Consider the following 12,108-nt stretch of genomic DNA (forward strand, 5'->3'; position numbering starts at 1 on the left):
AATGAACAAGTGCTAACAGAATAATTTCCACTATCAACCACCATCGATCAAAATTGATGTCACTTTACAACTCTTTCGATCCAACTAACTAGTGAATCGGATATGTAACTTTACAGCTTCACCCGGGCGATGTGGAGATAACACAGCCTCATACACATCACTCGCAATAATATACACACCAGGCGCAAACCTTGCCCTCGTACAAAAGCTCAGGGCATTTGTATGCTGCACAAACCCCAGGAACCCAGGCACAAAAATATGTGAATAAAACACAAGAAAAAAGGTAAGCTGTGAAGAGCCATGTGTGTAAAACCATTGAGGTTATTCTGGCTAGCTATGATGTCAATACAGATTGTAGGGCAAGCTGTTGCTGTGGCTGAAGAGAAGACCATGTCGAGGCAAGTACTGCAGGGGGCAGAGTGGTCTGAAGCTGTCTTAGCAGATTAACTATCTTGCTAGCAGTCTGTTCTGTTGCCAGATCCTTGCCCGCGCATAATATCTGCACTTAGCAAAATAAATAGGGTGTTAAAAAGCTACTGTTGAACGCTCTGAAACTACTGTGGGTCATATAGTGATTGTCACGTGAAAAATGGATAAGATTCCATGACGAACTCACATACTATATTCACAAGTACAAGTAAAATTGCAATGTTTCTGTCAAATTAACTTGATTGATTCATTTATAGAATAAGGCATAGCACATAAAATCTAGAGGAATGAAGAACGATTGTGTTACTACGAAAGGACCCATGATTGCAATGGGGAAAATATGAAGTGCTGAATGCTAAAATAAGATCATGAAAAAGATAAGATAAGTTTCAGCAGTACATATAGGGCAACAGAGAATTCAGCAATTGAAATGAGTGGCAAATTGTTGCAAAAGCACATGCTACGGATGACAGCATTGTGACCCTAAATCCTCAATGAACTATAGGTTGCAGCAACCATGTTTCAGGTTCAACCTAGAGGTTTGAGTTATTAACAAGACAGACAACAGTTGGTATCCGCTTTTGTCGATACTCCAAGATCTATTTACATGCACTTTACAGTAATAGCTTATATATCATTTAACGTTAATTTCAGCTCGATTTCGGAAAGTTAAGGCATCAAACGGAATAGTATACAAATCCTCTATGGTTCCAAGAATGCATGTAACAACATCTTTACCAGCAAATAAAAAAAAGGAAGTAAACATAAAAGAATACCTCTGCAAAAATAGATACAATCTTCGGAAGATATTGATTGTTATTGCCCAAAAGCTCTGCATCAGACCTGTTAGTCATGCCAACAAAGTCAGTATGAAAGAACATAATCATGCTACTAAGTAAATGTATGTTGGTCTTTCTATACACCATGACTTGGTAAAACTGCACAATCCTGTGGAAATAATTTTTGGCTATTGCTTACTTCTCGAGCATTGCACACATCTGTTCATGGACAATCCTTGCCTCAACTAAGTCATTTTTTAAAGGAAGACAACTTAACCAAGCAGGAATAACCTGTTAAAATTGAAATGTGTTGCACGTCAGAAGCACTGTTTAAGGAATTTATAAAATAACAAAGTAACAGTTAACAGGTAAAACCCATCATCTGATATTTGAGGCAAATGAGTAAGGACATAGATAAGTGACATTCAATCTTTAATTCTTTACAAGATCCAATGAACAATTGTTGAAAACTATTCTTTTCCTATTTGAAGTACATAATGATACCTTAGTATTTGTTGGGTTCAGATGTACATCTTAATTAAAAAAAAAAACTCTAGTGACATCAAGAGAGCAATACTGCCATTAAGTATTCCCTCCGATCAATAATAATTGTCATGCTTTTACTCAGGGTGTGGTATAAATTTGAACTAACCTCACTTTGAACTTATTATGGATCGGAGAGAGTAGACCTTTAGCTTACAACATAAATAGTGGAGTTGTAGGCAATGAGTTCACTTTTGAGAAATATAGACTCTAATACTAATTCAAAGAAAAGAGGAAAATATCCATATATAACCTGTCTGGTCAACCTGCTACTGGTGTAGGTTAACTGGTTGAATAGGAAGACAGGTTCAACTTTAGGTATGATTGCATAGTCTAGTTTCAACTTAAACTCCATCATGTTTTGTTAGTTCAAACCCATTTAATGTTTTGCACACCCCATTTAAGGTTTGGACACTCAGTGCCTACTTTGAGCCTTAAGGTGCTGTTATATCTACTTTCAGCAGCAAGCACAACTATTTCTTAAGGAATAAATGAACATGGTACCCTTGAGACAGCATTATTACATAAACGTCAGACATCTATACCCATTCCTGAGCCTTTTTGAATTTTCAAGGAAACAACTGCAGGAGTTAAAGTTAAATACTTCCTACATTTAATCGCCAGTTCACCACATATTCCAAGCATCAATGCACCTCAGAGTAAGAAAATAAAGGCATATGACTCATACGATACCTGAGATGCATCAATGCTATCACGATGAAACTGACATATCTTTCCAAGAGCGGAAACAGAATTGTCATATGCCATCGCGTTATCCAAATCCAATGCATTAGGATGTTTGATTACATTGTATAATCTAGAGAGTGCCTCTGAAACAAATAATCGATGTCAACAACAAATGTAACAATAAAATAGTGCGATTCACAGTGAGTAAAACACGTACCCCCAGTATGAGGCCTGAATGCAGAGCCACCAAACTCCGCACAGATGCCAATACCATAAACTGCAGCCTGAGAACAGCAGGTTAAATATGAACCCACACACTTCTAGAGAAAACTTCTTGAGAAATTATGCAATATTATCACATGAAGTCATGAACCTTTGTGCAATCAAGAAAGATTCATACCTGTCTAACATCTGGGTTTTCACTTGTGCAGGCTTCTAACAGAGAAGGAAGATATGTGTCATAATACCTGAGGACGAGATATAACATAAAAACTTTGCTTCATAGGAAAAGGTTTTAAGTTATTTCTTATAGAAAAGAGTAGGATGAGCATAAAGATGTTACCTAACTGCTGCTTCTTGACAGTGTTCTGCGACATCGTCAAAAATGCATATGGTAACTCTTCTTTCTTCTGATGTCTTATCCTTGCCCTAGTAAGGGATCAAACGTAATAGAAAATAACTTAATTTATGAGGTCCATCTAAATAATGCATTGTGTAACAGGAATGCAACTTGTGCAATGAGATGTTTAGCGGTTATCATGGGATCCACATAAAAAACATATACACATTGAAGTTTCCTTTGAAACGAAAAACATCTCAAGAAAGGATTACAAACGAGAAGCGTTAAACAGCTAAGCAAGCAGTTGGGTCTAAGGATATACTATCTGAAAATGACCAAAAGGGTGATGACCAAAAGGGTGACAGAGAATGGTTTAAGACTTGGTATTAGCAAGTCAAAAAATGATTTTTGGCATAAAGTTCAGTTTCAAAACTATTCTTAGGCTAATAAACATAGACTCCAAATCCCATGGTTAATCATTTCACTTACCAACATCGGTGTCAAATAGACGGAGAGCTCATCAAAGAATGGGAGAAAATAAGTCTTGAAAGTTTTGACCAGAGTACCTAAACAATCACCAACCTGCGAAATCACAAAGGGTAAACGTGCGTAAACTACTGGCAATGATGCTGAGCAATTAGAATTGGCAGCTGTTTACGCTAGCAACCAAAAGTACAAAACAATCATGCATGCAACTTTCATTGCTTTAGTTACATTTATAAGGTAATTAATGAGGCATCTAAGTAAATCATTGATTTCAGTACACATTCGTGTTACTTGTCTATACCACTATATGGATCAGAAAATACAAGTACTCCTATGTTGCGTTGTCCAAAAGTTCAGTCTAGCATTTCGTTAGCTTACTTGATCAAAGATTTCATCCTCCTGTTCGTTTTCTTCCCTTAGCAGCTCATCTTCCTCTGAATCAAAGTCTTCAGCCTTTGACCTCTCTGTTCGGTCTGTCCTCCTATTAGAGCTTGATGTTATTACTTCTTTGATACATTCCACTATATATCTAACTTGACCTTCATCAAGTAGTGTTCCTGACATCTGAACGAAGACAATAGATTACAGATTATTACTACTTATCAGTGATCTCACATAGTGCACGGGAATACACCGCCAACTGAAAAGGCGCAGATGTTTGTGAGTTGATGACATGTACTAGCAGGTAAAGATTGTTACATGTTATTAAAAGTATGAGTAGAATGGTAGAGTACTTTAGCCAAATCTTTCAGCAGAAGAATCAGCACAGCACTATAGACATAATCATGTTTAACTTTACAGCCAAAATTGTGCATCACAGACTACAGAGTAGGTCGACATGATACACTACTCCCGTATTCACACACAGCACAGGTGTAAATTTAGCATAGTCCAGTAATGTTGAATAATCATGACAAAAACATGTCAAAATAAGCAAGAGCTGGCTGTGCACAAAGTCAAGATATTAAGGCCTTTGAAGAAAACATAACTTTTCGGAGCAGTGTCACAAGTAACTGTAACCACAGTACAATAGCACAAAATGCAATACCTGTATTGACTCGTTCAATGACTCCAGCATGCTTGCACAAATTTGTGTCTCAGGTTCCTACAGAGTTTCAATACAATGCTTAAACCAAAGAACAATAACTAACAGAATGAGCACTAATCAGAATTGTAAATGTCTTAGCTGCACTTACTTTATTTATAGCCTCTACAAGAGCTGGAACTACATAATCAGATAGTTGCTTAAGATAAGAATTATCCCGGCCTTGAGCTTGGCCTTTTTCTACTGCCAACTTTGCTGAACGTAGAAGCTCAGGCATAGCTGCAAAGATTGCATTATGCATACAGCTTGAGAACATGTAAAATATAAAAAAATAAAAAATAAAAAAGATCCCTAACCTGAAACAGCTGCCTTCCTAACTTCGTCGTGAAAATAGAATTTGAGGAGAGGTACCAGAGTAGTTGCGACCTGTACAAATCAAGATTCAGCTGCAATTCTTCGCACACGCGTACAATGAGAAAATGGAGACAGGGAGGATGAATTAAAAAAACGACAACATAAAACCTGATCAATCCATGGAAAAAACCCTTCCTTGAGCTCATCAGCATAGCAACACAGCATACTGCATGCTGTGGCTTTCTCCTCCAGAAGACTGGTCCTGATGCCAATTCTCTTGTCTCCCAGGGTGATAGTCTCAACACTGCATTCATATTTCATACAGGAAGTAAGGATTTTGTTCAGCGCATACAGATGATTAGCAGAAATCTCCTGGTGTAATAATCCCAGCACTGGTTCAATAAAAAGAGGCTGAACTAAATGGAGCACAAGTCAATCCGAGTTTCAATCCTGCATGGATCTAACTTACACATGCAAATTCGGAATAACAAACCAAATTATCACAAACATCATCATGCCAAAGCATGCAGGAAGTTACTGCAAACATGCTTGTATGATCAGATTCACCACTGACTGACAAGAGGATGAAAAATCAATACAGGAAAATAGGGATTTTTTTTTGGGGGGGGGGGGGGGGTCAGCCCACTGAACCGACAGTAACACACTGGCACCACTGCGTTCTGGAACAAGCGACCAAACCATATAAAATGAGGATGAACAGCAGCGATGATCTGACCAAAGCTAGGGTCAACCGAGCCTGGACCTAACTTTGAGAGTCTCTTATTCATGGGACAAGAGCAAATGCATCAAGCAGCCCCAAAGAGATCATCCCATCCCTTCCTCTCCACCACCCACTGCTGCCGCCTTCCACATCCTCACCCACCAAACCTAATGCCCTCGACCATCGCCACTGCTGCGGTGCAACGGCCAGGGCCTCCACTCACCAGCATGTGCAGGCAAACTCACAGGTTGATGTGTTTCATCTGTGTTTCCAGCCACATATGGCTGACCCTAGGAACCTACCCTAGTTAAGCGCATTACCCTGTTTAAGAGGACCACGCCGAACATTAACCCTAAATACTTCGAAGAGGTCATCCTGAAAGCGAAAGAGGCAAACCGCCCTGCCCCACCTACACCCTACAAGAAAACAAGATATGACAAAATGCCAATTTAGACATGGAGGGAAATCCTATAACATACCCCTCGTCGTCAGATTCTCCATCATCGCCTGCAGAAGTGATGCTCACATCTGGTTTTAGCTGAGCAGATTGAAGTAGAGGGGGCATAACGACATTCATGTACGGAAGGAACTCCTGACCAAGGCATTTACACAGTCTCGCCCATGCCTACAAATGCAATTAGATTAAGCAAAAGTGAGGCACGCTAGTGATCGCAATTAGATTAAGTCATAGTAAGCACACAAGTGATCGTATTAACTGCCACTAGGGTTTCAATTTCCAACGTACTTGCAGCATGTAACTTGTAATCGGGTCATCAGCCTCCATCTGTGATCCTTGCAGTGACATCAAAACTTCCATCACCTAACAAACAAAATGTATTATACTTGACTCGAAGGGCAAACTAAGGAATTTTGCAGACAGTATTCCAGTGAACACATCAGCAATAAAATCAGAACAAACTGCATATAACATCTGTACAATCTAGTTGGATATTTGAGAACTGGTATTTAATAACTTGAAAATTGCTCACAACATGAAATAGATATGCATCTGAGCAACTAGAAAGATCATTACCTGCTTAGCGTCATCCCTAAACTTTTGTTTCCCAACAGCCATACCAACTAAACTAATACATTCCATGGATTTGGCACGCAACATTCTGCTTGATTTATCAGTTGCATTCATGAGTATAGCCTTGAGATATGGCATGACCGCATCATAATATTTTTGGAAGTGTTCCTGAAGCAATATGTTTGGAACGAATTAGCGATAATATTTACCAGGAAACCATCGACATTATTTCCTATTGTACCTGAGAAGAATCCGCAGCTGATGCTAAGGCAGTTAAAGCACCTTCTTGCACCATTTGGCTTCCAGACTGCAAGGAAAACAAGGAAATTTTCCAAAATATGTCAAATTATGCACATGTATATACCGTAGCCACTGAAGATTCAAAGTTGGAAGCAAAATTAACCTGAAGCAACACCAGAAGTTTGGTGACTATCACATCCAAGTATGGTGTTAAAATGTCAGGTCTGCAATTTTCGCTGAAGTTTAGAATTGCAGAAGCTGCATGTGCCTGAACTCATTGGAAATAAAAAATGTAAAACAAATGTTAGAGCGTGCCTTGTTGATCAATTGATGGAGGAAACACTCATGACAAGTCAACCAGAAGTAAATAACCATAAAGCGCAAGTTGCAATTTATGGTCACAACCAAAACAAACAAGCCTTTTTGTGAGATGCTGACAAGGTCTTAAATACACGTATATGGTCACTTCCAGCATAAACAGGTACACTGAGAGATTTCTATATACCCCTTGAAGCATACCTTGCTGTCACCTAAACACCTAAGACCAACAAACAAACAATCCGGACACCAGCCTTCTAAAACAGGTGCAAATAACACCCTGGGATGTTCTAAAGGTGGTCTACAACAATGCACGACAATGAGGTATATATCGTAAACGATGTTGCCATTATTGAAAGCAATAAGATAATAGAAAGGATACAAGTTGGATGATATCTTCCAACATACACATTCCCTAAATCAAATGCTAGTATAAGTACAAGGGACAACTTAGAGCCCTAGACCCTACCTTGTGCTATACATTTTTATTTAAGTGAAGTTCTTGAAGGGAAAAAAATATCTGAATGTTGAATCTCTCTGGTCTCCACTTCCAAATTCACTTGTTTAAGCTCTTACACATACATACGTTAGAAATTGGAGATGCCCTTGACTCTCATTTAGGTTGTCTTCGAAAATAGTTAGTGTATATCGAATAGAATTGAAACGTTGCAACCTTTAGATACTCTTGGGTCATCATCATTATTTGTGCAGAATAATTTTTACCCTTATGTATTAGTATCATTTGAGTGATGTGTAGGGTAATATAGCAGGCTCATGGGTTGCTCTGAGAAATTTAAACAGAAGAAAAATGTTGACAGGGGTGCAGATGAGTTGGAATGCAAATAGTGACTTGCCTGTACGCGTGGGTTGTCTGAATCATCCATGGCGGAAGCCAATGCAGGTAGCACAACATGGTGCAGCTGGTTCTGCAACTCAGGGCCGAGGTCGGTGGAAAGCTGCCCTACGGCGTTGATGGCCGCCCACCTGACCCTCGGGTGAGGATCGTTGAAGGAATTGAGCACCATCCCAACCACCTGATCGAGATTCTTAGTCATGACCTTGGCGCAGCCCTCGGCAATCTGCGCAATGGTGACGAGCGCGGCGTGCCGTCTCTTCCACTCGTCAGCGCCGATAAACGACGGGAGCAGCTCGGCAGCCACGGGCAAGATGGTGTTCCCGCCGACGGCGATGGCAAGCCGGTCGAGGCACTCCTGCGCGAACACAAAGCTCCCGGTCTCCCCGGCGTCCTCCTCCTCGGTGACGGCGGCGTACCAGGCAGGCTCGTCGTGGACGTCGAGCAGCATGGCCATGACGACGGCGAAGAGCCTGCCGACGTATCGCGGGAGGCGGCGCATCATGCCGGGCGCGCGCTCGCGGGCCTCGGCGAGGGTGACGACGAACTCGACGGCGAGGTGGCGGGTGCCGTCCTCGAGGCCGGGCGCCTCGGCGATGTGCAGCATGGAGGCGACGACGTCGGGCAGCTGGCGGCGGAGGAAGCGCGGCTCGGCGCCGGCGAGGTCGATCATCATCTCGAGCGCCTCCTGCGCGGAGCCCTCGTTGCCGCAGTTGAGGGAGTCGGCGAGGGCGCGCATCATGGCGGGGAGCAGGTCCTGGAACCCGTCGCGGGCGGTGGCGGTGGGCAGGGACTGGATGACGCTGATGGCGGCGTTGAGGCCGGCGACGCGGATGTCTGGGGAGGTGGGGTGGGAGAGGGATGAGAGGAGGTGGTTGTGGAGGTCCGGGAAGATGGCGGCGAGGTGGGGCGCGAGGCGGGCGAGGGTGTTGAGGGCGGACTCGTGGAGGGCGGGCGGGGAGGAGGGGGACGCGATGGACTTGTAGAGGAAGGTTAGGAGGTCCGGCCAGCCGTTGGCGGGGAGGAGGTGGGTGGCGAGTTCGGCCACGGCGTCGGAGAGCTTTTTGGAGATGGATTTGGAGAGCGCGGGGGTGGAGGAGGCGGAGAGGAGGAGCGCGCGCAGGGAGGACTGCGTGGCGGGGGACATGGCGGGGTAGGCGAAGGCCTGGGAGGTTGGGGAGATTAGGCGGCGGAGGAGGACGGCCGCCATGGGCGCGGACGGGTGGGAGGGGGAGAGGAGGAGGTGGGCGAGGCGGAGCGCGAGCGCGTCCGGGTGGGTGGCGCGGAGGGAGTGGAACGTCCGCTCCGCCCGCGACCGCGCGTCGTTGGCCGGGGAGACGAGGTCGGCGAGCAGCGCCGTGAGCGGCGCCGGGTCCGCGCCCAGCACCGCCGCCGCGTCGGCCTCCGCCTGCGGATCCATGGGCGCTTCGATGCGGCGCGGCGGGGCGCGGTGTGGGTGGAGGGGAAAGCGAGGGGAGCAGGCAGTGGCGACGGAATTGGAGCGGAAGCGCGGGATATTTTTGGTTTTTGGGGGGGAACGAGCGATAGCGGCGCGGCGAGGGCGGACGGAGAGCGCAGAGAGGAGAGAGAGAGAAGGGAACGGGGGCTAGAGCAGAGCGTACGGGGAATCGAGGAGTGGAGTCGTGCGGGCCGTGGACGGGGTGGTGCCGTGCTGTTCTGGGAGGCGGGGCCCGGGGGCCAGGGACACGAGTTATGAGTTATGACGGCTGGCCCGCGTACACGGTTATCAAAATCAGAGCAGCTCACGCCACAGCTCACCTTTGCTAATTATGCTCTCATCTCCTTCTGCTTTTAGGTCTAAACTAAACCCTCTTTTCTCGTTGCTTTCGGATCCTTGCGGCCTTGCCCATGTTTCCTTCCAAAACTCGTAAGTGACTGCATACAATTTTGCTTGGATCATCATCCTTGCTTGGACTCATTTTCAATCGTAGTAAGTTTATGCAATTGAAAGGTTGCCAAATACTTAGGACAACTCCAACGGCGCCCTCAATAGTATTCCTATTTTCTCCTCTCTTTTTTTGGACGCAATTTTCCTTTCTTTTTGTCGAATTTTGAAATTGACAACTAAGCTATTGCTAGATAATTTTTTTCATTAAATACATACCTATTAGACTGAATCCTACCACTCCCTGAGGTCGACATACCTTTCTCCAATGATGATTAAGACCGGACACTGCAAAGGGGAGACCTTGCTCTCATACCAATAGAAAGATCGAGTATGACACCAATCATCCTAAACTCACTAGAAGGAAACTAGATGCGCTAGCTATCATCTTTACTCTGTTGTTCTAGTTGACTGAGAGACACTTTAATCAAGGAGCGAGTGAAAGAAGAAGTTATCCGAACTCACTTGATTAAATAAGTGGATGTACAACACAGCCACTCAAGTTTAAGTCCCCACATGCGTAAATTTTGATTCCTATTACTTTTTTAAAAAACCACTGTAGAGGCTTCAACTACTATATTTCTTTTTTTTGGTTCTCTATTCTAGCCCTACTTTGTAGTTATATTTGTGTTTCCTTTTATGGTTTTGTATTCTTTCCCATTTTCCCCTCTCGTACATCATGTTCTTTGTCAAGAGGGAACAATAGACAAACAACATGTACCTACTATCCAATGGAACCTCCACTAACTACTATCCACCGGAGCCTTTACTAACTACTATCCAATGGTGATACACCATAGGACAAACAAAAACTTGGCGTGCACCCCTAGGCCTAGTGCCCCTCGTCGTTCAACGATCTCTTCTCTCGAAAAGAGAGAGAGAGAGAGAGAGAGAGAGAGAGAGAGAGAGAGAGATAGGTAGATAGATAGATAGATAGATAGATAGATAGGTAGATAGATTTTTTTTTAGATATGAGAGCATAGCCCCGGCCTCTACATCAATCGATGCACACAACCATAGACAGACAGACAGACAGACAGACAGACAGACAGACAGACAGACAGATAGATAGATAGATAGATAGATAGATAGATAGATAGATAGATAGATAGATAGATAGATAGATAGATAGATAGATAGATAGATAGATAGATAGATAGATAGGGAGAGAGAGATAGATAACATTCTATTTTGTGTTACTCAACCGTCTATGGGTTGGCATAACCAATGAATCCTTCTAGGTAATGCACAGTGGAATCCTACCTTTTGGTCCTATTGAAAATAGTCTTGTTTCCCTTGCTCCCTCTCGTCCGAGCAAGCCATATTAGGCAACGAGAAAGATTTCGATAGGCTCCAAAGGGTTGCCTAAGTATTGCGCGACCATATTACATGCACCGCCTTCACCAAAAGAGGAGCCAAACCAAAACTACTATGAGAGAGCGGGAGAGAGCGCGCCTCGAAAACCTCTACCATGACAACAACTTTGTACACGAGAGTGGCCAAATGGCTCCCGAGCTACATGTAGCTCGTTTTTTTGGAGAAATTTGAAAATGACATTTAAAAGTTTCAAAAGAATCGGAACACAAATGCTCGATGTAGATAATAATAAAGTCTACTAGTGTGCAAAAAATCTGTCCAAAATTCGTTGTATTTTGGTCTTAGAAAAAATGACAATGTGTGGATCTAGGTGTGATGAAGAGTGCACATTTTAAAAAGTTCAAAATCTGTCATTTTTTGTGTATCTTAGAATACAAAGAATTTTTAATCGAGATTTTTCAGAGTAGTAGAGCTCACCAATGTATGCACCTAGAATTTTGTTTTTGATTTTTTAAACTTATAAAGGCCATTTTCAATTTTTTTCAAAAAAAGCCACCATGTAGCTTGTCCTCCGTTCATGGTTTGTGCTTTGTACACTCTTTATTATCTAAAATGAATTAGGCATGCACACAATTTTGAATTTGGGTGTGATGCATGCAAAATGCATACATGTAATTTGCACTTTATTAACACATATTTTCACATATTTGCAACATATATAATGTTATTTCCATGTTTTATATTGATTTATGAAGATTTACTAATTTCCCCTTTATTTGGTTTATAACTCTGCATGCCAGGAAAACTCTGTTTTACGTAATTTTCACTTTCAGGGATCTAT

At 42.9% G+C, this 12,108-nt stretch overlaps 1 protein-coding gene across 1 annotated transcript; it reads right to left on the reverse strand.

Annotated features, from left to right (window-relative positions):
* LOC124702606 (importin-5-like) lies at positions 1-9,479 on the reverse strand. Its single transcript, XM_047234770.1, has 19 exons — positions 8,046-9,479; positions 7,037-7,141; positions 6,875-6,940; positions 6,637-6,801; positions 6,349-6,423; positions 6,083-6,228; positions 5,051-5,186; positions 4,885-4,954; positions 4,680-4,807; positions 4,532-4,588; positions 3,862-4,047; positions 3,487-3,579; positions 3,001-3,086; positions 2,839-2,905; positions 2,656-2,722; positions 2,445-2,581; positions 1,408-1,499; positions 1,206-1,272; positions 1-499 (listed from the first exon to the last, which is right to left on the reverse strand). Exons 1-19 carry the CDS (start codon positions 9,462-9,464, stop codon positions 335-337), a joined length of 3,327 nt encoding a protein of 1,108 aa, XP_047090726.1. The 5' UTR covers positions 9,465-9,479; the 3' UTR covers positions 1-334.
* Between the last annotated feature and the right edge of the window lie 2,629 nt (positions 9,480-12,108).

This window comes from Lolium rigidum, chromosome 3 (genome assembly GCF_022539505.1).
Source record: "Lolium rigidum isolate FL_2022 chromosome 3, APGP_CSIRO_Lrig_0.1, whole genome shotgun sequence".
Lineage (NCBI taxonomy): Eukaryota > Viridiplantae > Streptophyta > Magnoliopsida > Poales > Poaceae > Lolium > Lolium rigidum.